Source organism: Botrytis fragariae, assembly GCF_013461495.1.
Source record: "Botrytis fragariae strain BVB16 chromosome Unknown tig00000161, whole genome shotgun sequence".
Lineage (NCBI taxonomy): Eukaryota > Fungi > Ascomycota > Leotiomycetes > Helotiales > Sclerotiniaceae > Botrytis > Botrytis fragariae.
The window spans coordinates 1044248-1071335 of record NW_023500998.1 but is presented as its reverse complement, the minus strand read 5'-3'; the positions used below and the strand labels follow the sequence as shown (position 1 = coordinate 1071335).

At 44.2% G+C, this 27088-nt stretch overlaps 9 protein-coding genes across 9 annotated transcripts; 4 read left to right on the top strand and 5 right to left on the bottom strand.

Moving 5' to 3' along the window:
• Positions 1 to 179: 179 nt before the first annotated feature.
• On the bottom strand, positions 180 to 1590 carry Bfra_009505 (putative cell wall glucanase protein; the record flags this gene model as incomplete). The annotated part of the gene is made up of 2 exons (XM_037339848.1): positions 180 to 723; positions 779 to 1590. The coding sequence occupies 2 exons, from the start codon at positions 1588 to 1590 to the stop codon at positions 180 to 182; spliced, it is 1356 nt and encodes a 451-aa protein (XP_037189898.1).
• A 3661-nt stretch (positions 1591 to 5251) lies between these two features.
• Bfra_009504 (putative duf946 domain-containing protein) lies at positions 5252 to 5902 on the top strand (the record flags this gene model as incomplete). The annotated part of the gene is made up of 1 exon (XM_037339847.1): positions 5252 to 5902. One exon carries the CDS (start codon positions 5252 to 5254, stop codon positions 5900 to 5902), a length of 651 nt encoding a protein of 216 aa, XP_037189897.1.
• Positions 5903 to 6972: 1070 nt separating this feature from the next.
• Positions 6973 to 7992, bottom strand: Bfra_009503 (putative initiation-specific alpha mannosyltransferase protein; the record flags this gene model as incomplete). The annotated part of the gene is made up of 1 exon (XM_037339846.1): positions 6973 to 7992. The coding sequence occupies one exon, from the start codon at positions 7990 to 7992 to the stop codon at positions 6973 to 6975; it is 1020 nt and encodes a 339-aa protein (XP_037189896.1).
• Positions 7993 to 9880: 1888 nt separating this feature from the next.
• On the bottom strand, positions 9881 to 10783 carry Bfra_009502 (putative elongation factor 2 protein; the record flags this gene model as incomplete). The annotated part of the gene is made up of 3 exons (XM_037339845.1): positions 9881 to 10118; positions 10222 to 10634; positions 10697 to 10783. The coding sequence occupies 3 exons, from the start codon at positions 10781 to 10783 to the stop codon at positions 9881 to 9883; spliced, it is 738 nt and encodes a 245-aa protein (XP_037189895.1).
• A 1511-nt stretch (positions 10784 to 12294) lies between these two features.
• On the bottom strand, positions 12295 to 15626 carry Bfra_009501ia (putative serine threonine-protein kinase bur1 protein; the record flags this gene model as incomplete). Its single annotated transcript, XM_037339844.1, has 4 exons — positions 12295 to 12532; positions 12597 to 13161; positions 13392 to 14266; positions 14320 to 15626. 4 exons carry the CDS (start codon positions 15624 to 15626, stop codon positions 12295 to 12297), a joined length of 2985 nt encoding a protein of 994 aa, XP_037189894.1.
• A 2500-nt stretch (positions 15627 to 18126) lies between these two features.
• Positions 18127 to 19487, top strand: Bfra_009500 (uncharacterized protein; the record flags this gene model as incomplete). The annotated part of the gene is given in 5 exon segments (XM_037339843.1): positions 18127 to 18285; positions 18301 to 18459; positions 18508 to 18900; positions 19061 to 19146; positions 19217 to 19487. 5 exon segments carry the CDS (start codon positions 18127 to 18129, stop codon positions 19485 to 19487), a joined length of 1068 nt encoding a protein of 355 aa, XP_037189893.1.
• A 50-nt stretch (positions 19488 to 19537) lies between these two features.
• On the top strand, positions 19538 to 19903 carry Bfra_009499 (uncharacterized protein; the record flags this gene model as incomplete). Its single annotated transcript, XM_037339842.1, is given in 2 exon segments — positions 19538 to 19858; positions 19877 to 19903. 2 exon segments carry the CDS (start codon positions 19538 to 19540, stop codon positions 19901 to 19903), a joined length of 348 nt encoding a protein of 115 aa, XP_037189892.1.
• Positions 19904 to 19940: 37 nt separating this feature from the next.
• On the top strand, positions 19941 to 20386 carry Bfra_009498 (uncharacterized protein; the record flags this gene model as incomplete). Its single annotated transcript, XM_037339841.1, has 2 exons — positions 19941 to 20301; positions 20343 to 20386. The coding sequence occupies 2 exons, from the start codon at positions 19941 to 19943 to the stop codon at positions 20384 to 20386; spliced, it is 405 nt and encodes a 134-aa protein (XP_037189891.1).
• A 2022-nt stretch (positions 20387 to 22408) lies between these two features.
• Positions 22409 to 22951, bottom strand: Bfra_009497 (putative dnase1 protein; the record flags this gene model as incomplete). The annotated part of the gene is made up of 1 exon (XM_037339840.1): positions 22409 to 22951. The coding sequence occupies one exon, from the start codon at positions 22949 to 22951 to the stop codon at positions 22409 to 22411; it is 543 nt and encodes a 180-aa protein (XP_037189890.1).
• Positions 22952 to 27088: the final 4137 nt, after the last annotated feature.

Sequence of the window (27088 nt, the reverse complement as noted above, 5' to 3'; positions counted from 1 at the left end):
TATTCCAGGAAAACAAAAAGCGAACCTTCCCATTTCGATATGTTATAAACAGTGTAAAGAAAGTCATTTACATAAAAACTCCCTACACCTTCCATTCTCCCACTTGCATCTCCAATCCTACGTTCGTCTCACCCACTCCTATTGATTTTTTCTTTCTTTGTTTCTTTTTGCTCTCGTGCTCACATCTTCATGTAAGCACCACCATTGGTACTACCCCCAAACATCGGTTGTTGCGGTTGAGGAAACTCCGCACTATGAGGACTCATCTCCCCATTTCGCATAACCATTGTCGGACTCATGGGCCCATGTTGGCCAGCCTGTACCATCGGACTTCCACTAGCCATTGCGCTCGCGCTTCCACTAGGTCCGACGTATCCAGTTCCTTGGTTGTTACCCCAGCCTCCGAGTGCGTCATCTCCTTGGGTTGCATATGAGTTGTTATCGAAACCGCCGAGACCCTTGTTGTGCAATTCCATTTGGTCTTTGTAGGCGTCTTGTTGTTGCTTCTCAATCAATTGGTTGTAGGCTTCACGTTCTAGACGGCCATTGCGACGTTGACGGAGGAAGGTGAAGAGGAAGGCGGATACGAGAGCGGCGACTGCGGCACCACCTCCACAGTAGACTGCGAGTTTGGTGGTCTTAGGAAGGTTGTCCCATTTTTCACCGATGGAGAGTGTGGGGGTTTCATTCTTGGTGATAGTCTCTGCGACGGTCGAGTTACCACTTTTTGATTTATTAGCGCGCTTTTCGTGATATCACGGGAAGATAAGTAACATACCTGATAACTTTAATGGATGTCCAGTCTCCAGTTTTATCAGTCCATTGATATTCTGAACCAGTGCTGTAGTCTTGAACTGCTGCACTCTTCACGTACATCGTAAATGGAACCTTGGTAAAATCGGTCTCTCCACCAGCCCATTCGATTGTTCCCACACTGTTACCCTTTGGATCACCACCGGACCAGATTCCCAATCGAACTGTCATTGGGGTTTGAGGGAAGTTCTTGCCATCAACCGCATCAGCATATGCGAGGGTTCGAACAAGACTATCGTCAATCCACCATTGAATTCTCTCGGCAGTCCAGTCGACGGTGTAGTTGTGAAAGTTTGCTGTTGGATCGGTAGGTGTTGGGTACCAGATGGCCCGATCATAGGAGGTAGTATTTCCTTTTCCAAAATAATTGGTCTCGGCGTGAGTGGTGTTACCTCCAATAAATTCCCAATCTATTTCGTCTAGATCCTCACTTTCCAAAACGATACTTGATACAATTCCTACCCCAGTTGCAGCCTTCATGATCACGGATACCTGGCCGAAAAAGATGTAGAACTTGGATTGGATGGTGGGTGATTGTCCTTGTTCGGCGATAATGAATTCGGCACCATCATCGCCATATGAGAGAGACCCGGCTGTGATGTTGAAGTAATCATCGACTGTGGATGATGTGTTGAAAACGAAAGTATGGTTTGTACCCAAAGCTGGATCATTGGGACATGTTGTATTGAGAGGATTGCAAGTGGTCCAAGTTTGAGCTTGAACGAATGGTGAGAGGATGGCTGCTCCTGCTAGGAGAACCAGGGAATTGAACTGCATTGTTTCTTTTTTCTTCTTCTTCTTCTTCTTCTTCTTCTCTGTGACGAATCGTATGTGTGTATGATTTTTGTTTTTAAATGAAAGTTGTATTGTACTTCGTGAAGAAGGGTGATGGTAATTAATTAGATGCGATTGATTTGATATTGCGAATTCAACTTTGATGATTCGGTTTCTAAAGAGTGACTGCGCCGGTCAAGGCGAACGAGGGTGAGTAGTTGTTGAAGGAAAGTAAGGTGCAAGAACTGCACAATCGAAAGATCCAAAAGTGAGAGTGAGGGAGGGTGAGGGAGGGAGGGTGAGTGAGTGATACTCAAAAAGTCAAAGCAAAGGATTAAGAGGTTGAGATTGGGATGAGGAAGGAAGAGAGGGATGACATTAAAGAAAGTGGAGATTTGATAAACGGTTACGGTAAACTCTGCTTCCCTCGTCCTCGTCCTCTTTGTGCTGCTCGGATGAAGATAGAAATGGGGAAAGGTTGCAAATGATCAAGATCCCAATGCAACGCCAATCAATTCAATTTAAGGGAACGTGCATGTGCGAGTGATACTTCCATTGCTTCCGTACCATCGTGTTCGTAGTGGGTGTACCCATGGAATTTGGGTGAATGTGGATGGAATGTGTGGTAGAGTGAAGGGTGGATTGGAAGATCATGGTAGAAATTTAATTTGAATTTCCCAAAGCAGTAGATTGTGTTTCAGATTTAAGGGGAAATTCACGGAATATCAATTCTTGAGGAGGGTTTTGGAGAATTGGCATATTGACATTTAAACGGATATAATGCCTAATCTGGTGAGATCCAATTGATAAGCAAGGGGAGGACCAATCGTATTTTAGCATTCATCCAAGGAAATGAAGATATACAAGGATATATAAGCGGAAATCATTTGCCGCTCGCTCAATCCATATCCATTCCCATTCCCATTCCCATTCATTCCATCACAAGAGGATCAATTCAAATTCGCTGACTGCTCAGTGCTGATTATGCTGATTTTGCTGATTTTGTTGCTGTCTGTCGGTCGGTCGGTCAGTCTGTCTGTCTCTCTGTCTCTCTGTCTCTCATGAACCTTTTGATGAGATCCATTCTCCAAATCAGAAAACAGTTCTACTTCTACTACATCTGATATCTAATCCTTTTGCAGCTTTCGACACTGATTTCATGACTGGAAGAAATTGATGACGCTGCAAGACGATACTAGCTAGGAGATAGGAATGACGATAGAACTTTGATGTGGAACTTGTCCTCTGGAGGCGCAGGAGATAATATAGAGTTGAAAGCGTCCGATCGTCTTTCCTTGGCATTTGGTACGGAATACTGCATATAGGCAGGTGTAGGTAACTCTGAAACTCCACTTTGGAAAGAAAAATATACCTGGCTCCTGGATTCTTACCGAGTACAAGAATCAAGATCCTCATGTAAAGCCATTCGGCATCCTGATTTATTTGTCGTTCTCGTATTTTACCCACGCTGGATAGGAATTGATGGATCCTATTTGTCAAATGCCTCTTGTTTCTCTCGATCAGAGATATCATGTGTTCGATCAAGAACAGACTCATGATCTGTGGGCGGCCTGCATATTGAATCGTGAAGTTTATATCATGCCCTTACCAGTGTTTACCGATACCAGAACCATACCCGTCGGTTCTCTGCCCAGACACCGTTACGAAGCATTTGATTAGCAGCATCAAGTAATCTACGAACTGTTGAGTCAATTAGAGTTACTCGGCGTCATCTCTAGGTAATGAAACCTCGATCATGATTCATGAACCCCCTTATCCTTCCAAATTCCATCCTCCATCTTCCATCTCATTACATCCAAGCCTCTTGTGCACTTTCCGTTCCTATCTGTACCTGCATTTGCAATTTGCTAAGTGGATGGCGTCTAGTAGTTCACGGATTATGGAGCAGCGCGTCCAATCCCTACTAAAGCCCCTATACTTCTTGATATATAAGATATCCACAATGGAAACCACAAATTCTTGGTAAACGGGACTCACTCATACATGGAAAGCGTATTTTGATGATAGGGTAGGTACTAGGTAGGTTAGATTATGTTGAAAGCCTTCAATGGAATTTAACAACAATGTACATAGTCGTGCCTGAGGCACCTGAAGGGCACTTACATCCCATTGCTATGTGGCGTCAAAAATCGCTGTTAAGCGTCCAACTGAAAGTAGGCATCTAGCCTAAAAAGGAAAAGATATACGCATACTTATGCTCAACACTCACTACTCACATGATTTAAACGCTTGCATCAACGCGTCACTCTTTTTTCATAGATGTACATATTTACAGCTTTTGGTAGATCAGTGGCTGACTGCACCTCAACGTATTGGTACGAGGAGAGCACTCAGAACTCCCAATCACATATTGAACTCCGTCATCCATGATTTCTTCCACTGCACGCTCTCACCTGCCTATATGCAAGATGCTTCATACGCATTTGGGATGTTGCGATCTTCTCAAAAGTTTTAACTTCGATGCGCAATTCAAGCACTCAGACCAGATCGGGAAACCCCTTCTTGCATTGTATCACATCTCTGAACCTTGATTTGATGATTTGTATCACCTTGAAGATAGCCCCAAATGCGAGCCAGCTGAGCGGTGGAGCCGACAGGAAGTATGATAGAGGGGCATAAGGTGCCGATGAGACTAAGCTTGGAGAGGTTGGCAAGCAAAGGTTTGCGATTGTCTTGACACAAATTGGGTCTCTTATACAGGTTTAGCACATAACACAATTTCTACTGGAAGCCAAGAACCATTTCTGTACTATATATGACATCAAAATGACGTGCGCCGTCACTGATTCTTAAGGGCCCTAACCTTATTGAAACCTCTCGACACCATTCAGCCAGCCACAAAACCCTCCGTTCTATTCCATATGCACCTGGAAGTTACTCTCAACAGTCTTAGCATCGACGCTCATGCATTTGGCTTAACTTGGAGCAGGAATTTGGTCGATAGACTGACCACGATCAATCTATCGAATGATTTAATCGGCAGTGCAGCTCAGAACTGCAATTTACCTCTAGTTGAAAAGAATGCAGTGGCTTCCAAAAGAATGCGCTTTGGATACGAGGGTTGTGAACTGTTTCAATGTAGAGGTTTCTGGACTCACAAGATCAGTATACTTCACACCATTTATCTCAACGGCATATTCTCCTCTCTTCATGTTTCACAATTACGACGCCATTGATCGTTTGTAGCACGATGCAGAATAACTCTTCAGCTGTAATTGGACAGTAAAGAGTAATTTTCAGTTCATGATATTTGTGGTTTGGCTTGTTTCATTTTGCGTATATTAGAACTCACAACTTTGCATATCGTAGTGGTGACGGTATCTTTCTGTGGCCATGCACACTGCTGTGTATTCTATCGCACCCATAATTTATTGGCACATCATATATACAGGTCATGGGCGATCTGCTCTGCAGGTTGTACCACTATCGTACAAGCAAGGAAGTCCTTGTGGATAGCTGAGCTGGACAGCGCTTCTTGCATCATGTCAATATCAGATGAATAGCAAGATCGACACTCTCAGACTTACAAAAAAAAGTATAATAAGTGCATCATTCTCCTCCTCTCACTCGATTCTTCACCATATCTCATATACTAAATTTCGAAAACATCTTTTTCCTTCACCTATTACCTCAGCAAACCAGCATGGAAAACGCAACAGAAGACTATGGTGATCTCAGAGTCACTATGACCTCAGCCTTTGACTGGGTATGGAACGATAAGGGTAGTGGAGCTTCGAAGGACTTTGAAGCTTACCATCCGAAATCTCAGGGAAACTTGCGCCCTCTAGGATCTATTGGGTTTTCTTCCTATGGTGACAAAAATGGCAAGTTCGCGACCCTCCTTGTTGGGAACAGCCCAAGTTCTACTGGCAAAGCAGCAGTCGCTAGCCCCACCGGATACGATCAAATTTGGCGTGATGAGAAGAGCGGAGCCAGTTATGACGGATCTTTCTGGAGACCCAGAGCACCCAGTGGGTACGTTTCACTTGGAGATGTATGTTCAGGATCTTGGAGCGCCCCTAGCACTGATAAGATTTGGTGTGTTCGTGCTGATTTAGCTCAAACCTCGAATCACTTCAGTGCCAAGATTTGGGATGATCAGAAGACAGGAGCTAAGTACGATTGTTCTGTGTGGGTCATTGGGCCCCCTTCTACTGGTGTGAATGGCGGAGAAAAAATTTCGATCTCATCTGAGACTTTTCGCGCCAATGATGGCTGGACTGAGCCCAGCAGTGGCCTCGCACAAGTTCTCGCCTTACCGAATCCCAAAAGTTATCAGCAGGACGCTTTATAAGGAGTTGACACACTCCGCGGGAGTTGCCATCTCTGCCTCGTACGGTAACAAGGGTTTCGGCATGGATGTTAGTCTCAACTATCAATTTGCTTCGACCACTTCGACCTCCCTTACCGAGTACGAGGAGACCTCGCGCACGCAGGGATATACTGTTCCACTCTATGAAGCTACCATTTTCCTCAGTAAGCGGATTTGAATCCAGGCCACTCGCGCAGATGGATCTATCGTTCTCAGAGAAATCAACTTCAATGCCAACGATGACGTTTATCTTACCGAAGTCTCTCTTAAGTAGATGATTATATGGCTGATGATTGGGTTGGGGTGATCTGTATGAAGTTAGGAACTTAGCTTATTGTTACGATCTACAAGGCCTGACGGAACCTTTGGCAGGAAGAGAGTCATGTGACTAATTACGATCATTATTTTGGATTACTACTCGTCAATGAACAAGCTGTATATGAATAATATGCATTTCATTTGTTATATCTATTGATTCAAATACTATTCTTTACGTCTATCTCAGTACAGGCTCCATTTGACATTTGCCACTACCCATGTGATCTGTAACCCCTGCATTGTTTTGCGCCGCCTGTGTGGCTTGCGCTTATCTGACAGACCACATCACGATGATTTCGGTCTCACAGATATAAATACATTCATAAAAGCGTAGCCTTTAGGCGTCTTCGATTTGAACAGAGAGAAAACGAATCAGTACTTCTACATTTTGGTACAGTGAAACTCAAGGAAATATCTAATGTTCAAGCTCTACCTGCTGGGGCTCCCTCAGAGAAATCTTGACCCACATCAATACCCATCTCGCATAGGTAATTAATTGCGAGAGTAGGAAGAAGGTTATAGTGCTACCTTCTTTCTTGTAGCTGAAGGTCCCTCTCTCGATATGAGGGTCAATATTCCTGCTGGAGATATCCTCGGAGATTCCAGCTCCTTCTCCGTATGATTGAAGGTCTTAGTGGTTCTCTCTATGATCTTCATCCTCCGTCCTCTTCCGCGAATTACCGCTTTATTATATACTTGTTTTTCGCTTCCAAAGCATGATATGAAAAACCAGTTCATACCGCCGGCTTCCCTTCCTCCCCACCCAGCTTATTTTTCCATGTTCCCGCATAATGATGGGTTACCAGAACTGGCCCTTGATCCTTGGGAAAGTTACTCTGACTAGCAGCAAACGCATTTCCCGGTAATATCAGCACATCGTGAACGAGCTTCGCACTTCTCAGTCCTGTAATATCCCGGTCGTCGAGCTCCCTTTCGAGGATACGATTCAAGCTCTTTACAATACTCCATGTCATCCTCTTTGGACCCGTGAGATCTACCACCTGAGGAATCATACCCATTTTTATCCCATCGAGCGAGACATTGTGTTGTCGTGCTACCTCATCGACACCCACCAAGATATCGTCGATAACCTGCATCATGTGGGGAGATTGAGGCTTTGCCATTATCGTCCAGCTCGTGAACTGGGCGTGTAGGAAATTGTCATTCTCCCATGGCCAGTCAAATTCCAAGCCGACGACAAGGTTTGCGGCTTCTCGATATTCTTTCAAGACCCATCGATGTATCGGTACTTCGCCGCATGAAACGTCTAAATCCATCCACATTCCACCCTCGGCCCACAGGATCAAGTATCTCAGCAGGTCCGCTCTTAGAATCGGCACGTTGAGTGAGAAGTATGTGGTGATGATGTCTGGTCGATCCGAGAACCATTTGTAGACGTATTCGCTCGCCGCCTCATCGTCAAGTATTTCATATTCGTATGAAGGGCTAAGATCAAGGCAGTGATTTCTAAAGTTCTCAGCCTCGGTGGATACGCCTTGAGGTCCGACTTTGTACCATATCTTTTCGGGGAAAGCAGCAGCTGTAGGTGTTGATATTGGTGCGGAGGTAATTACTTGAGAGCTGGACGACTCGGTAGGTATCGGCACTGCATTGCAGCTTTCATGATAAACAGAAGGGGCACTGAAGCTGAAGTCGACGAAATAGTCATATTTGACTACGATGAATAGAAGGACGAAAACAACAGCAGTGAACAAAAGAGAGGTATGAGAATGGAAAGATGTTTGGCGTAACATGGCGGAAAACTGAGAAAATGAAAGGAACGAAGCGAATATTGTGTGATGAATTCAAGTGAAGGAAACACAAGCATATGGAGCTTATGGAAGAGATATATTCACATGTTCCAAGGGGTTCTGGAGTACCATGCTTATCATCGCCCCCTACCGAGCCCCCAACAACTGTTCCGGTTGGTGTGACCTCAGGGTTGAAAAATTTCACGATCAACAATAGAGATGATACTAACAGTTGTGCCGTTGATGCTATTCTAAGAGATTATGACTGTGAGGGGTCTATACACTGAATAAGCGCTATATCGAGGCCGATAAGGTGCATTGTGAAATAACCCTCAAATAGAATTGAGGATGATCATGTAGTATTTCTTCGATGATGTATGTGGCCCATTGCCTTAAGAGATGAGCAACAGGGGTCCAGTTTATCCGCAGAGTCTACAACAATCTGAATTGCAACAATGTGTTCTTCCTGAAACACATAGCCAACCGTTGGTCTGTTCACCAAATGTCATCAGTGCCGAGGTACTCTCGCAGGGCTCACAAGAACTCGAACATCAAAATTGTACACCTTAATCAGATTTTTCTATCAGAACAAAACAATATTTTTCCTTAAAAAAAGTTCATAATGATAATTCCGTTACGGCAATGTCATTATTGTTCTTCGATTTGAAAAGAGTTCAAGATTTAACAACGCACTTATTTTCAACCGTGAAGGAAAGTATATTTTAAAGTTTTCTTACTCATACGGACCGTTGCGAGGTGCCGCAGACTTCGGTACCAAGGTGTCGGGACACAATGACCGGTTAAATTCAGATGATTGGTTTAGCCGAATCTAACAATGAACTACTAGGTATAGAGTAGTACTCGGTGCGGACTCCCCTTCAGGATAATCACCCCCACCACCCTGGCAAATACAACCGCTCTCTTGTAGATAGCACATGGAGGTGAAAACAGCGAGTTGCTCAAATTATGGATGGGCGCTTATACGGTATTGATTTCTGTAGGTGAAGTGATTAGTGTGCTCATCACAGCAAGGTACTGGGTACTTCGCGCCAGGGTTATGCAATGTGTGCCGGTCGATCAAGCACGATAGACCCAGTGTTCTTCATGCAGGGTGAACTTTGTTTATAGTTTATCTCTTCCGGCGTGAATCTGAAACTGATTGCCGATTGTCTGTCGGCTTGTTGATAGTTGTAAGATAATCTCTCTTCTCCTTTATTTTTTGGGAAGAGGGGAAGAATTTATTCGTACACTTGCTGATCTGACGCTTAAAAGAGTGTCAAGCTTTTACATTCCTTCGATGTGCCGCAATATCTCCTGGGCATTCATTCATTCATTTCGTATTTTTCCTACTGCTGTGACGCAACCAGAATTACATCTATTTTCACTTCTTCCTTAGCTTACATACGACATGGGATTTATCCGGCGTGGTGGGGCGGAGCTGTTACTTGTTAACAGGCTTACCCACCCATTATCAGATTCTTATATTCACGCCCCCAACGACCATCAACAGCAAGATAAGCTGCTACAGTACAGAGATCTTATGTGGCCTGACATCTTGTCATTACTCTAGACCCCTGCTATATCCACCTCAGATCTCGAAAGGAGACTTTCTTCTCGTATCTTATCATTTGTTTCCAATTGTCCTGAAACAGTATTTTACGTTCATCAAGGAGGTACAAATGTGCAATGTTCTTTCAATTCTTTGCTGCAGCTCCAGAATGGAGATAGCTTGCTTTCTAAGCCTTGTTTCTCTCGGCCAATCGTGATTCTCCAAGCACAACTACTATACCACCTCGTATCTTGCATGAAACCCAGAACGTCGAGCAATCTCTGAACAAAAGAATTACTGACCATTCAATTCTCATCACAGTCCCAATCACCAATGCCATCACTAATTCTCTCTCAATCTAGACAGAGGATTACGATCATGACGAGTCGGGGGACACTCCATTGTAGTTCCTCGGCGCATGGGGATAGGAGCCCTTCCTGTGAGCGCAGGCTTCACCCAATTCTGATCACAAAATTGCCCACAGCGATGTCTCTCAAAGAACGATTTGATTCCATCGTTTCCCAGATCCGCGGGCCCGCAATTGTGTGCTTGGGACATGATGACTGGGTCTGAGAGAATGCTAATTAGATGTAGTGTTAGGAGAATTTCATACCCGTTGATATAATTTTTACTCAGACAGACGAGCAAAGAATAAACTGTCAACAGTAGAGAAAGATACTTACTACCCATCACTATACAAACCCCCCTGCAAATCACACAACAAAAAGCGTCTCCCAGAATCATGATAGGAAAAATGACTCAATGCCTGCATCGCCTCATTCCACACATTATCCTGACCTGTCCACCCCGTATTACTATTAAACTTTTCGAAATTCTCAATCATGGGTTCAACCAAACTTCTATGTCCAGCTTTTCCCCCCGCACTATCCTCATACCTCCAGATCGCAGGCGTATTGACGATGACTTCTCGTCCGGGAATAATCCCCGCCGTGTGGAAATCATTGACGATTTCCTGCGTGCGGCGGATGATCTCCAGCTCTTCGGAGAAATAGTGTTTTTCGTATACCGAGCCGCTTTTGAATTCTTTGGATACGCAGGGTTGGCCTTTGCGGTCGCCTGAGGTGTAGTGACCTGCCTGGTGGGAGGTTAGCATTGGGATTGGAAAGGGAAGTGGGTACTAGCAAGATGATTACGCACCCAAACGTTTTTGAATGTCCCAGAGGCAAATATTGGAGATGTGATGATGTCGGCTGTCGTCGATTTGTTGGTACGTCGATGCGACATGTTGAGTTTTTGATTCATGTAAGGCGTTTTCTGTGTAGGTGAAGTCTCGGGTCAATCAATATTCGAGGATTGATATCTCGAGGAATCAAACTTGTCTTTGAAATATAGGAGATACCCGGCCGATATGAGTAATTTTGTGAAATTCATGTACATGTTGTTTGTACGACTAGAAACTTCCATGTTCTGGTTTCATCCGCAATCACCTAGACGACTGCGGAGGCCAAACGACTTTGTTTGCTTGCTTGTATTGCGTTTGATAATCTTGCATGTTTTAAATCCGAGTCCATTTTACTAGAGGATATATATCAAATCAGAAGTAGATAGATAGCTCGACTCTCTACCTTTCAATCTCTTAGATCGTAATTCCTCGAATATTTCGATCGATACGTCAATATATAAAAGAACATACTCGTAGATGATACATCATTGTTCCCCGGCCAAGTTTTCGCTTCTCAAATGTATACTCTGCTAACTCTTTTCTCATCGTTTCTTTCTTCAAGTCACCCCCTTTTCTTCCTCACTCTTCCCGAAGCTCGCTCGTTCTCTTCGCTTCCTTTAGCTACCTGGTTGCTATTTCTTTTTTGCTAGACTATAATAGTAAATAGGAAGAGACCTAAATGAGATTATCGCTCCAACTCTGTCCTCGTTATACTCTGGGGAACTATAAGATCATCTATATATCCATACCCGACAGTATAGAACGGAAACAAGGCAAAGTGGAAAGAAATGGTAAGAGGCAAGAGAAGGAAGGATAATGCAATTAGTAGAACCTGTGCAATAGCAAGAGCTTAGGAAGCTTAAGGCTAGATGGAACGAAAGAAAAAAGAGAAGCAATGAAAAAAGAATGAGCATAAAAAGGGTGGGATCGACAAAACACAGGATGGAATAGAGTTGACACGATTGTAATTAGCGAAAGAAGGGAGAGACAAGATGGAAAAATGGAAAGATACTATGTATCTAAAAACCGTGAAGTGCTAAATGTACTGATTTACTCAAACCAAATTTAACATGATATTATTGTTTGTGATAAAACAGATAAGGATTCGAAGTGGCATCATGTCATCTCACATGTCACTCACATCAAATATGAAGCACTGCAAGACAAAACATCTGAATATAGTCGCATTCGCACCTATACTACAAGAAATCTCCATCTTCATCTACAACTCATCCCCTTCCCAAAGAGAGTAACAAAATTGGAAAGAGACATTCAATTCGCTTTCCTAATGCATAGCGCAATGTTATGAAGATAATTATGGATTTCTCCTACCCGTTCGTCACCACCGAACGCCCGCTCCTACTCCACCTTCATCCCCTAGACTTCTCATCTGAAATTCATCCCATAAGAGCATTTCGTGTACCATTAAGTTATGAATATAAATAATCTTACAAAAGCTTTATCCCACCTGGTTCCTGAATGCCAAAAGCGCTCCTTCCAAATGTACAATCCTGCAAGCGACTTTTTGTGAACTTTCTCATCCCTACTATGTGGGAGGCGCAGTGGAAGCGGTCTAGTTGCTCGAAGCAGTGACTTCCTGGGTTTTAGGTATAGCAGATGGCGGTGGTATATCTGGGGGTGCCATCATTACTCGCTTTGAGTCTCTTTCAGAACAGGCTTCACTTTCTGCAGTTCTTTTCTTCTCCTTTTCCTTTTGGGCTGCCCTTCGTGCCTCTTTATCCTTGCGTTCATTCTCTTTACGCAACGCTTTGGATTCGAATTCATGCCAGTCACCTTTAAGTTCTTTGAGTCTATTTCATGGTGTTAGCTAATGATCACCTGTAAAAGGAGATTGTAAGCAAGGATATAACATACTCAATAGCCTGTCTTGCAGTTGGCTCTTCCGTCGTGAAATATGGGTGCTCAAGAACATCAGAAGCAGAAGGTCGCTTGGCAGGGTCATATTGAAACATGGCATCTAGGAGTTCAAACGCGGCAGGTGTAACGCGTTCCTTGTATTTTTCTGCAAAGACATTGGATCGTTTAGCAGAAGGTCTAAGAAGTTCGAACCATGCCATGTCTACTAAGCCAGGCCAATCATTTCGATTTGGTGTTCCGAGCACAGCATAAATTTTCTCCAGTTGACTGATTTCACCACCGTCTCCAGGGAAAATTGCGTGGCGAGTGAAAATTTCAACCAAGACACAGGCTGCGCTCCAAATATCCACTGCAGGACCATATTGTGTCTCTCCAAGGAGAAGTTCTGGTGAACGATACCAGATGGTGATAACACGATTGGTATAGTCCAGCTGTCTTCGCTTTGCGTAAAATCGAGCCAGCCCAAAATCTGCTAATTTCAGTTGCCCTTCATCACTAACAAGGATGTTTGCTGCTTTGATGTCCCGGTGTAAAACACCTCGTCGATGGAGGTAATCAAGACCTCGAAAAGCTGCTTAGCAAGGTGCTTTTTGTGAGCTGCGTCTAACTTGAAGGATGGGTGGTTGAGCAAGCCCGTGAGATCGTGTGATAGATACTCGAAAACCATAAAGCAATCATTCTTCTCCACCATTACCTCTTGTAAGGTGACAATATTTGGGTGGTTCAAGGACTGTAGCAATTTGATTTCTCGAACAGCAGTCACAGGAAACCCGTCGCGTTCTCCTTCCATACGTATCTTCTTCAGAGCGACCAACTTCTTGGTGTAGACATGGATAGCTTTGAACACTTTACCGTAAGTTCCAGATCCAACCACAGATTCATTACCAGGTTTTCGATAGTACACAGAATCTGATGCCTTATATTCGGGCAATAATTGTGGCTTTGGCTTCAGACGTTGCATAATTTTCTTAACCTTACGCGTGACAGGAGGCGGTGGTTCGCGGAATGCGTGTTGCGCTCTTGCAGATGCTGGCTCTGTAGGGATATTCCGTGTCGCTGCAGGGCCACGAGGGCTATTTTGCATATCTCGCTTGATTGGTACAGCATTAAGCTTTTGAGAAATTTCTGGCTTTGGAGTAGTTGCCGCTTTAGCTGGACCTTTGAAAGCAAAACTAAACTTTGAGGAGTTCTGTTGACTTTGAGGCCCTGTTGGCGGTGGTCGACTAGGAGGGAGCATTTGTTCATCATTCTTTTTGCTAGTATCCTCAGCCTGAAGGTCTTTTGAGGGTCTAAATAAGTCTTCGCTTTCGTCCACCTGATCCTGCATTGATATTGCACCCGAATCAAATGAATTCTGCTGTGGGAACTGTTGTTGCGGTGACATTTGCTGAGGTGTAACATTACCAGAATTGGTAAACTGGGCGCGACTGGCGCCGGAGGGGCCAGAAGGAGGATTCCATTGAGGATTGAACTGGTTGCCACGATTGCCTCGGGGGTTGAAATTGTTCGCTCTAAAATTCCGTTGGTTGCCTCGGAAATTATTGTTCATTGGCCCCGTAGGAGGCCCTTGGTGAGAAGGAGATTGGGCTTGGTTGCCATACATTTGGCTTTGAGGGCCAGTGGGAGTAGCATATCCCGGTTGTTGCTGGTAGTTTTGTTGAAATTGCCTGCAAGTCTCGTCAGATTACAAAATTATTAGTCCTAACACAATAAAACTTACGAAGAAGGTGAAAACTGTTGTTGCTGTGAGCCATTCCAATTTCCCCGCCCAGAAGAATAAGGTGATTGTGCCTGAGGTGAACCATGATATGAATTTGGGGTCATTTGATGTTGTGGAGATTGTGAAAATTGTCGTGGATCAGCTTGCGGCCCTTGAGGAACTTGATTGAATTGTGGTTTTAGAGGAAATGCAGCCTGCATTTGTTGGTTTGGATTGTACCCTTGCTGATTACCATAGAATCCTCTGTTAGCCATCTTATCCGATTTGACCTCAATGCTATTCGCTCCTGAAGCTGCCGATGTAGGTCGACCTCGAGATTTATTATTGGGGCGATATTCGTCTCGTGAGGGCCGTCCCTTTTCTCGCTTTGGGGACCGTCTCCGATTTCCCTTTGGCCCTTTTGGCGCACGAGGAGATTGACGACGACCGCGATTTTTATGTTCGTATGTATCTGCCTCTGGCGATCGATGGCTCGAGTATGGGGAAGCCTCTCGCTTCCTTTCCTTATTTTCAGATAGATTTGGTGCTGGATTTCCTCCTTCTTTTTGTTCTAGCTCGACAATTTTGTTGGGGGATTTATTACGGTTCGTTGGTGGATCGTCGTAGTCCAAGGCTGATGAAGGACGAGACTTTTCAAATTTATCGCGGTTTTGGCCAGGAGATCGCCCACGCTTATCGTTTTTTCCAAAATCTCTACGATTTCTTGGGTTTCCTTCCTCGCGTTGATTGTTTCTGTTTGGTTCCGGTTGTCGATGTCGATGTTGTGATGTAGACCGGTTTCGTCGCTTCCTATCTCGCCGGGACCCTTTCGTAGCTCCGTTGTGCCGTACTGGACTGCGAGAATTCCTTCGAATTTTCTTTTGTTGGTTGCGACTCGGCGATGGGCTGCGACTCTTTCTTCGTTTTAATTGTTGAGGGGAATGGGCTGTATTTCCTCTTACTATTTCTGAGCCTCGCGTTTCCAATAGTAGTTCCCTGCCTTGATTGCGCTTCAACACGTCTTCTTGTGTATCTTTTGACGGCCGGGGAGAAGATAGCCTTCTGCGGTCTGGACTACGATCTGGCTTTTCAATTTCTTGTGTTGGCCTGGACCTATCAGTACTGCGATCTCTGGTATTGGGTGTCCTGTCGGCGTCCGGTCGACGTGACGTGGGAGACCTTGATCTTCTCGACCGTCTTTCAATAACTCCTCGGTCGACTCTACCTCTATCTCTGCGATCGTCACCGGGGCTCCAGCTGTCTTTCATCTCGAGCGCGATCGCATCTCGAGCAGGAGGGTGTTCTTTTGGTTGTGGAGTTGAAGGCATAATTGAGGGAATGTCGATGATTTTGCTAAAGTGGCGCGCTTCTTTAGGCTTAGCGAGAAGTGAGTCGATGGATTGGCATTAAACCATACAATGCGACACAAAAAGACTTTAAGAGAGAAAAGTTGAGTTGAATTGAATGATGAAATGATTTTGAATGAAAATAATGATGAGAATCCTGAAACAATTGAAAAGTATAAGACGACGAGGAAACAAAAAATTGGGAGGGATTTTGGTGTTACATTACCTAGGTATCTGATTGTATGACTTGCCTATTCGTTGTGGTGGTGGTGGTGGTGATTGCTAAGTGCTGAATTGAGTCGAGTCTGATAATGGTGTTCCTAACCCACACCGTATCATCGGAACTCCATAATCCGTAGAGGTGCAAAATAACCACTGTTGTAGCAAGAACACTGCACACTCGTTGTTCTGTAGAGTTGAAAGGTTTGAAAGAATCGTCCGATTCCGACACCGAGTGAGCAGAGCTGCAGATTACCGAGCTTTGTGTCCTTCCTTCCGAGTTCCATGCATCGGTATCCAAACCGCGTTTACAATTTCGAAGTCACGTAAAGTATGCAAAGTTCTATCTACAATGCGTTTGATACGCAAATATAACACGAGAAAGGAAAGGAAATTATCGTCAATATGGCTATGCCAATAAAGAGTCTGCCTCTGCAAGAGCTGCACAAGGCTCAAGGGAGTCTAACCCTCGAATATTTCCCAGCAATGTGTGCAGACCACATCCTCAATGTAATTAGGAGCTAACTCCCTCGAAACCCTTCTGCAAAGATAATCAGTCCAGTAGTTGAATGGTAGACGATCATCTGGGAGCGCTTCGCTGTTGTTTGATTGTGGAGTTCTTGGATTCTTGTATTATTCTGCAGGATCGTTCTAGTAATGAATGTGAATGATGATAACATCTATCAAAAGTGACTGGGACCCCAAGTATCTTCATAGAGTCATGGATTGATGTCGCTGTTGGGGCAGCAGTCAGGTTAGAGCTTTGTGAAGAGACTCAGTTTTTGGGCAAGAATAACGAGTGCTTCAAATCACCCAGAAACAACTGCCATGTCAGATGTCCAATATGTGTAGACCAGTTCTTGTTTTGAATCAAATAGATCCAACCGGCATAGGACCATAAGAAGACCTAATCATAATCCAGGGAGGCATTTAACGGTAAGACATGTGCCAACTCCAGCCTTGTTAAAATAACAACCACTATTTGACATCCTGCAGATATCAAAAGTGCTGGTGTCGGGATCTGCGTGTAGAGAATTCGTTCAAGCATATCAAGGACTCATTAGGTATGGCATGTTCACAAATAATCCTGTGGTCTGCCCATGCCGATAAATATCAGCCACTTCCATCAATCCGCAGGTTCAACTATTAGTGAGGGGTGAAAGCAACCTTCAGCCTTCCAAGCTAACCGCATGAACAGTAACTGAAGCCATCGCATAGAAAACTATCGTGGCTATTTTGAAAGAAGTGTCGGCATACGCAGGGGCATGGAGGTAGATGGTAGATACTGGGTGCCGCGGTATAAAAATCACATACCACCATAGATGTTGCTCATTGTCGATTCCAAGATAGTGTGTGAGCTGTGACTAGTATTGTCAATGGCATAAGTTGCATTTAAAGTTCAGCCGGTTGGGGTGGACAGAAATATATCGAAGGATCTAGGGGGCAATCGTCTCGAAATATGCCTATTGCGATGTCGATACGGTGGCATGTGCGATTGTTGAGAAGCGGCGAAATCTTGAAGAAAGACTGTACCGTTACCTTGCAGAACCTTGATTAATTCTTCATTTCTCCTAAAACCCGTCGTCTTGCAGCATGTTATCCCGAATAATAATAATATATGTATGGAGCTTGTAGTCTTTTTTGTAAAATGGTAAGAATAGTTAGTATGTTGATTGTTCAAAGTTTACTCGTTTGAGAGCAAGGCTTCCAGGCTCTGCTCGTTTGGTCCTTGATTACATAATTTGTCTGGTGCTCAAATATTCAGAGTCGTGCTGTATTAAACACAACTTCAGCACACACTTCTGAATACCAGTCAAAGCCAGGCCACGCACACTTATACACGTGCAACAAAACTCCCATAGAAGTTCCGCGGTATAGTATCGTTGCGAAGGCTCGATAAGTACCAATGGGAAGTTCAATGTTCTCCTCTCCTCCTCCAGCTGGTTTTCAAGGAAGTGCTCGAGTGCGGGGCAGCCCGGCAGTGGATTATGCCTACCTTAGACCCCGTATTCGTACAATTATCGCGGACATACGAGTGGCTGATTTTCAGCAAGAGAAATGGTATAGCCATCAACCGACTGCATCTGTTCGCTTCAGGATTACATCGAGTCTGGTCTATCTTATAATTAAGATTTCCACTCCAACCGTAGCAGATTTTGTTGATTCATGCTACTGATATTGATTGTTACAAGTGGTACAAGCGACTTTAATTGCTTCATTTATTGCTATTAAGTGGACATCATCCTACTCAGCCCCTTGCGTCATGGATGTGCTTGCCCAGGTGTCGAGTGTGATCTCGGTTCTCAGCCTTGCCATTCAGCTTGCAGGCGGTATCAAGAAAGCATATACACTTTGGGAATCTGTTCAAGAAGCCTCTCGTGAGTTTCAAATGATATGCAAGAACTTACGTGCTATATCGAATGTTCTTACTTGACAGCAGCTCATGAATATGGTGGATGGCATTAAGCTCGATCTGCAGGAACTGACCTCAAAAAGCGTTGAAACCGCATCAAGAGATCCACCAGGCAGCAACGTACACTTCGATGCACTAAAGGTGGAAGCTCAAGCTCTTGCATGCAGTACCGAAAAGCCTGTCGTGAGGCTCGGCTTTGAGAGAGTCATGGATTTAGCATTTTCTAAATAGTCAACCCCCACTGAGAGAAGCCTGCGGAGAAAGTCTGCTTTTCTGGGCAATTTAGAGTGCAGCCTCTCTAACATTAACACACCTTTTGGAACAATTGATATCTGCATCACTACTTTATCGTTCGCAGACAACACTTACAAGTCGCTCACCAACTTGATCATGCACCCCTCTCGTTTGCCACAACTATGCGGTGTCCGCCTCGGAATTGGAGTTGCTCTTTCGAGGTCGTACGGGACCCTCGAACCCGAATTAAAAGCACACAGAACGGTTCGGGACGATTCGTCAATCTTCAGACTCTGTAGAGACGGGCGCATAGATGTCATTCGATGTCTCTTCGATGAAGGTCTTGCTTCTCCACATGATACTGATTCTTATGGTAGAACTCCTTTGGCGGTAGGTCTTTCTTACCTCCATGCTCGGAAACAATTTTACCACACATGATGAGAGTTAGTCGACCATCTATATAGCTTTATTAACGGCGCCAACCCCTTCTGAATGATCTATGAAACAGCTTCGGGCGGCTCATCGTATCTCATGCTGATGTAATTTCTAGATAGCAGCATCCGCTGGGCAATTATCAATATGTAAATTTCTCGTCGACGAAGGAGCTGATTTGGAAGTTCGGAATATACAAAACAAGTAAATTGAATATCTCTCCTGGTTGGCAATGACAGTTTGGGTCGATCATACGTCTGACATGTATTGATAGTGATCTTGAGTCATACGTATGTGGAACGTGGTCTTTCGATCATGGAAAGAGCAGAGGAGTTCCCTTCGGCTTTTCACACAGTAAGAATCGGGTCTTTGTGCCTTGCGATGTTTGGATCGAAGTCCTCCGAATGTTTATCGAACAATTCGAAGTCAGCGAGGACCCGAATTCTTCTGGAGTGATCGGATTGCGTCGACTCGTAGACACCACTCGGTTGGTAGCCGACCGAAAACTTTTTTTGGGCCTGCTTCAATGCTTCAAGATCAGTTGATTCTCACTTCCAATCTCAGTGACTTTTTTTAATCTACCTCAATTTCTGCAATGAAGCTTGAGGATATATATATGATTGATCATCTCTTCCGTTCTTGTCCTCATGATATAAGGGAAGATTGGTTCGCGTCAGCTATAGGGCGTTGTCTCGTGAGGAACCTTAGAGAATCTGATCAAACACATCTTATTCGTTGCATGATGAGTTACCGTATGGATTTTCATAGCTCATCAGCCATGCTATCTTCTATCATTCCGAAGCGTCCCGAAGTAGAGTACCAGGGCACGATAACGGCACTTCTCTTACAGTCATCAGCAGCATTCTTCCGGCTCAAGACCACTTTGCAAAACCTCGGCGTAGACATAGCTAAATTCGTATGCAATGAGATACAGCGGGGCCCCGTCATCGCGGCTGGTTGAACTATGCAAAGTCTCCACGCGGTATTTAATTTGGATTATGTACCTAAGGAGTCCTTGCTGTATTCCTTATAAATACGGTAGAGAGTTGTCTTGGGAGATTCTATTGGACAAATTAGAAGCCGGAAGCGACTTCTCCAGTGGCTTCGAAGATATACTGCAGGAGCGAGAGGAAAACATTATAAAGTTTCAGAGTATCGACGGGCGCGTTTGTTCATGTTGTGGTGAGGTTGGAATGTCGTATGCTACTGAGGATGAGCGGACTCTCGCTCTCTACGACTTATGCCGCGATCGACCTCGCCAAGTAGCAAAAGAACGCGAAGCAGGGGTAGAGGATTCGATGTTTTCCTGTCTATTTAATGGTGTCCTCTTGATAGTAGAAGAATTGTTCGGCTTGGATAGTGTGCCGGTCTCCAACAAGCACCAAGACACACTTTCACAGATATCAAATCAGATCCAAACCACAGTAAACAGGAAGCAAAGTGACTTGATAAATAAGAGGTCTATCTCCCTTTAGACCTTCTAACAACCTTCACCTAACATGCCCAAGTTTGACACCCACTCGAGACAATTCCAGACGCATGTGAGCTTTTCACTATTTTAACTAACTACATTATACTCCCAGGTAACTCCTATCAGCAACTAACGCTAAAGAAGAACCGCAAGACCAAAAAGTTCAAATGCACAATTACAAGCAAGTACTTCGAAGCTATCAAATTCCATCACATTTAACATCATGAAGAACCTCAATGACACAACCACCAGTGAGTGGGTACATAAACCAACAGGATACTTCTCAATTTTCAAAATGTTTAATAATTTCATTCTCCAAAAATTACACGGCATCAGAATCCGCCATTCCATTATTCAATCTAGATAAATCATTACCACAATCTTCAGATATCCAAATCAACATTTCAAGAGGAATCGCTAATTATACATCAATTTCTCCATGCTCCATCAGTCCGTCCGCACGTGCGACGTACATTCACTGATATACACACCAAAGAGAATCAGAGATTGAATATCAAATATCAAACTAAACTTCATGTCTAAAAGGCTCTCAACTCATCCAATCGATCCCGAGTTTTCCTATTTGTTTCTTCAAGATCATTCGTCCATCCATCCATGAATAACACACCCGTTAATTCTACATCTCCATCCATCCATCCCAAACCCACCACAAAGCTCCAAGCAAAACTTACTCACATCCATCACCCTTCCCTTTAGACTCCCGCCCTCCCGCTTTCCCCTCCCGCACCCCTCGGACACCCCTCGGTATAAAACCCCAAACACCCCGTCAACCATCTAAATCTAGATATAAATTCTAGACCACAACTTATTTCTAATTCTATTTCTCAATCAGCAGTGACATCTTCCTACCTACCCAGTACCCTCCTAGTACCCTCCTAGTACCTCAACCAAGTGGATAAACAACAACGCATCAATCAACCAATAAAACCACACCTATTTTCTCCCTCGCACCTACCTCGTATGTATCTCTCATACTAATAACCCCGTTACCTACCTAGTAGACAATTACTTAATCACCTAACACACACACACACCCCCACCAAAACAATAAATGTGGGAACCCTCCAAACATCCAAACATCCAAACTCCGAGCGAACGAACGAATCAAGACCTTTGAAGCAGCGTTCAAACCAGAGGAGCGGGATGAAAACCAAGAAACCAAGAACTCAGCACTCAGGACCCAACCAGCAAGAATGATTCATCCACAGCTTCCAGGGTTTTCCCAGTGCTCTCGAGTTTCATCTCATCCCACTTTTCGCGTTCAGAACTGGTGGGGTAATCCGCTCGAGTGTCAACTTCGTCTTGAGATGAAATAAAATGGAATGGAATGGAATAAAAAGGGAAAACATTGATTTGGATTTCACGTTACACACACACACACACACACACACACACACATAAGCATATACACATACAAAAAAACAATTATGTGATCAAAAGAATGAGTATTTAATTGTATCCAAATCCAAGAAGTGGATAGAAAGAAAGAAAGAAAGAAGTAAAATCATCCCCTCATCCCCACATCTTCTCAAACCACCATTTGAAAAAACATAACTTTTAAAGTCGTGAGTGATATATAAAGAAAAAGTCTATATAGAAAAGCGAGTGAATCGAATCGAAACACGAGCTTCCAAAAAATCAAGAAAGAAGGGTTCCCAAGATAAAAAAAGGGTAATCCCACGCCAATACACCACAACCCAATCCGTAAGCCGTCCCGCCTGTCCAATCAGGAGGTCCGTTCCGTCCTGTCCGTCCGTCCGTGTATCCTTTTGTATATCCTCATGATAGAACCATCATAAACTTCGTATGCCACATCGCAGCACGCTTTGCGGCGCTGACGTACATTGTTTCTTTGCTTTTCGTATGTATTTATGTAATGTAATGTATGTGTTGGTATGTGAGACCGGTCGGTATGTACATCTCCTTGCACCTTCTCGACTACCAAGACAAAGAATGAACTTCACCGTGAGGAATCTAAGCAGATCCTCCACCGGTGACGAACTCTTTGCCGACCTTGGATCTGGTCTCACGCTTGGAGGTAGCGAGGTTACCGAGGAGACAGACGAGCGCGTCGGAATCAGTGGCTTGGGTTTGGACGTCGTCAGGAAGGTTGTAAGCGTTGTCGCAAGGGAAGGATTGGCAACCAGAGAGAGGAGTACCGGTGTTCAATGGGAACATCTCCTTGACACCATTGACATCGTCTGGGTTGACGATAGCAGAAACATCGAAGTAGGTCATGCCTCCCCAGGAATCGAAGCAGACTTCACCAAGCATACCGGAAGTGTTGTCGGCGCCATCAGAGACTGAGTACCAGTTGCCAATCCAGCCGGTTGGGAAGGTTTGGTCGGCAGTGGAATCGCCTGAAACGGTAAGGGAAGCGATTTCAGCACAGCCAGAGGTGGGAGTGAAGACCAAGGTACGGGTGGTGCTGTCTTGGTTGACAAAGTGCACGGTACCGGCGGAAACAATGGTAGCGAGAGCTGCGGAAACAGCGAGGATGGAAGTAGCGAATTGCATTTTGAGTGATGTGTTTATGTAAATTTTTGACTTGGTAAGGATTGGCTGGGGTAAAGTAAGACTGGGCTTTACTTTAAGTTGGTCAATTTAAACTGGTTACTTCTTTGGGCAGTGAGAGTTTTGGATCGAATATATGAATCGAGATTGTCAAAGTCGTCAAGACTGAAAAGTTCTGGTGTCGTAGAGACAAGTTTTGCTGTTGAGCTGACTGTAGAAGCTGTGAAGTGACTGTAAAGTCAAGTGCGATCTCAGATCGAAATGTTTGAGTAACTTAAAGGAATGAGTGAACTCTTGTTGACAACGTCGTGGATGAAGGAAAGAAAGAAACACAAATGGAGGTACAGCGGATTATATAGACAGACGACTGAGTGTAAATTCAGGGGACACGACTAAGGCACCACGATTCAATCAGGAAAAACGCCAGCGCGGACATTTACGCTTTAGCTCAGGCTTGCTCAGCCCAAGCTACGGCAATTGTGGAGTCCATGTCAGCCAGAAGTAGTTCAGTCGGAACCGAATAAACAAAATGCATCCAGAACGTTTGCTTCTTCTCAGGGTGCATACTCCGTACACTTTCCACATTCCGCTATTGGAGGCGGCCACGCCAGACAAAATTCGTAAACACGCCACCAAACCCTATGAGGAAGCTACTGGCATCTGAGACTCGGGAGAACTAGCCTTGGCGAGATTGAGAATTTTCCTTTGGTGGGAAGAATGGAGTCAATGGATTGATGCGACTACGCTTTGATTGGATTGTTGGGGTATGTTCCTGAATCTTAACGGCAGCCGATGCGTAGGGCATGCGTAGCGGAAACTCGAAAGTTTATTTGGTAGTCGTCTCTGTGTGGAGAATGTCTTTGTAATCCAAGTAGCCAATGAACTTTACCATATTTGTTTCCATGATTCATATCTGTAATAGCAACTCTTGATGCCAGTGTTTTCCTCTTTCAAGTATAATGATAGGATGGGTAAGATATTCTAGACCCCAATTTCTTGGAGCTTGAGTCATTTGTCAAATTATCCGTGTTTGTGCTTGGAAAATTGATTCCGTGAAAGGGTTTTCCTGCAGTGGCCAGTCATGATATGAACGGCTGACTGATGCAAGTATCGAGATATTACTTCTTTGGGTTGTTACCTCGCAACCAGAAAACTCAGCATATCGAAGCATTTGGCCAAGGAGATGTCGTAATACAATGGCAATGGGTAAATCACGGAATCGAGATTGTTCAAACATCTCGGAGTCGTTGGAAACTCGAGGTGGGTAGACACCGTCACACGAATAATAAACTATTGTCCCAATTGTTCTCGACCTTTGTAACCTTGTAACTTTGAAAGCCTTTCTGGACAACATCATTACAAGGTCTGTCTATATCTTGCAAAAGGGGCGGCAATTCGATAGCGGGGACGATATTCACCTGATATTATCTAGGATGGCAGCGGAAGTGTACGGTTAGCAAGGATGAGCCGTATAGAAAAGTCTGTTCACTGTTTCAATTATTATGGGTGACTTTGAGTAGATTGGCTGATGAGAAGAGCTGCTGCGACAGCAACTTACATATGTGTACTGCAGACTGCAGACTGCAGTACCTGCACATGTCGTGTAATATTCAGAATTTTAGTCAACTTCATGTGCGTTGCGAGTTCCTGACATCCTGTACCTCAATTATCAATTGCATCGAGTAATCATGTAATTCCCGCACAAACTCTTTACACATTACGCCATAGGACAGCAATCCCTATGGAACAAACACATGTGAGTATCCATAAGGGTTCGCTTGCCCTTGCAGTAGTCCCAGGAACCCGCAAGGAATCGGACGCCCATGCATTTAGGCCTGCATTTAGGGCCTGCGCCAGGGGCTGAGAAAAAAATTCTAAAAATCGAGAAATCTCTTTTGTCTAATTGACAATCCAACTTCACGAGTTACCGACTGCCACGAATCTATTGTGCAACCTGTAAAACTCAATTCTGTATTATCCATAAGGCATGAGGATTATTCAGTAATTCCCACGTTTATTGATTCGAATTCCACGCATCACTGGATCATTACGTCGATCACAACATGCACACCTCTCTACTTACCTGATTCTCTGACTCCATTTGATACAACACCAACCCCACATATTTCCCTCATAAGCGTACAGTATGAATGTAAAGTAGGGTAAAAAAGAATCCTCAATCAATGCTCGATATCTCAGAAACAATCCGTATGGCAAGCTCAGGATTCCGAAATAACAAACAACCATGAAGAGATCAACAACCAAACTATTCTCAAAGTCTCAAACCAGAGCACCGGCGTAATAGCGGGGCTCGACATGTGGTAGATTAAGCGATGAAACCATGAACTGCCTATCGTAATTTCCGATTGCTGAGTAAGGCTTTCCGTAGAAGCAACCACTCGGATTGAGTTACGGTAGGATCCCCGGGGAAAGTAGCGATTCATGATCTAGATTTTACTATGCTGCCCTGCTGGAGTCTGGACGTGTTCTTGAACGGAGGTGCTTCCCGCACACTTGGGTTAACCGTGAAAGAATACACCGCTTTTGGGCATCCGTTTTTTCTTTTTGCAAACTGGCATGTGAAGGAGATAGGGTCGGGAGCTTTGGTTGGTGACAGATTGAAGCATATGGGTAATGGCCGAATATGATTTGCTTGCCTGTGTAACCTTAGGTGGCTAAATCACGGAGACGTGGATGTAGACATGCTTCATTTCGTTCATGTGAATATACGATAGTCTAATACGGACTGAGGAACTGATTTGGGAACTCGGTGAACGGCTCTATCCCAGACCTATCGGAGTCTCGTATAGGTATTCTGGATTCATTTATCCTTCATCGACTGCCATAGAATCTAGATGAAAAGATTTGCAAAGATCTTCTCGTCCTCACGCCCCAGTATACGTCACATAATGCGGACCTGAGTGAAGAAAAAATCCCACAACGAGAAAAGTGTGAGACGGATTTATGTTTGACCTAAAAGCTTGTTGACGAGCTTATTAAACAGGTGGAAGATTCCGAGGGAGTCTCCATGACAATGGGACTACCACGAATTGGGAAGGATGAAAAGAAAACTCTAAGTAGAAAACTTTTCAAGGTCTCTCCTTTACCCCCGACGAGGCGAGGAGGCTTAATGAAGGTGGAGACATTTGTGCTGATAATTTATGTTAAGCCGATGAGGTGCATAAATCGAGTAATGCAAATCGGGATCGACAATTACAAACACCGTTCTTGAATTTCCAGGCCGTGCTGTAGTTCATTGCTGCGCCCACAGAGAGTCTGGACTCTGGACTTTGGATTGTTAAGAATTCAATACAATACCGGTAGTTGTAGACTTGTAGCATTGGGAATGTAATCAGAATTGTCATCATGTATGCCTGGAAAAACTTGAAGAAGTAATTGGTGTTTTTGGAGAGATTGATATGTTTTGGGGCCTGCGAGAAAAATCATTGCGCCGAGGTTTTGACAGGAAGTTTCTGTGCAGCGTAGAGGGTAAAGGTGATGTTTTTCCCATACTGTGCTAAATTACATGGTCGTGTGAGGGATTGTATGGTGGTATAGCTAAAATCTGTGATGGTATTAGACAACAACATGACTTGCGTGGCTGCATGTGAAGTTTAGATTGTGGACGAATGCCATCCTCGTGTGAACGCGTAATGTAAGGTCAACGGCGTTGTACTGAATTTATAAGAAGGGCTCGAAGTCTTTGAGAGAGAAAGCTTCAGATATCGGCGAAAATGTGCAAAACGGAATTATTCTTATGGCTCGAAATTCTCGAAATGTCGAGATTGGATCACGGGTATCATGGATGATAGTTCGTATACCGGAGTGGCCAGCGAAGGTATTACCTATTCAAACTCATGCCCCGTACTCGAAGACACTTGATGACATGTGAAGACATAGTATGCCATTTTTTTTTGGATCGACGAGGCAACCATTGGACTGATAGTTTCTTCGTTTTCAAAAGATGGGACCACAGTAGATGATTATATCCGCTGTCCGTTGACGGCTCGCTACATATGTTCTCGTGTGGCATGATCGTGTCGTATTTCTACTTACTACCGACCAACACCTACAGCAGGCTGATTATCAAGCCAGGATATGACAAAAATAGATGTCCGCGCCGTGATGTGGGCTGTTCCC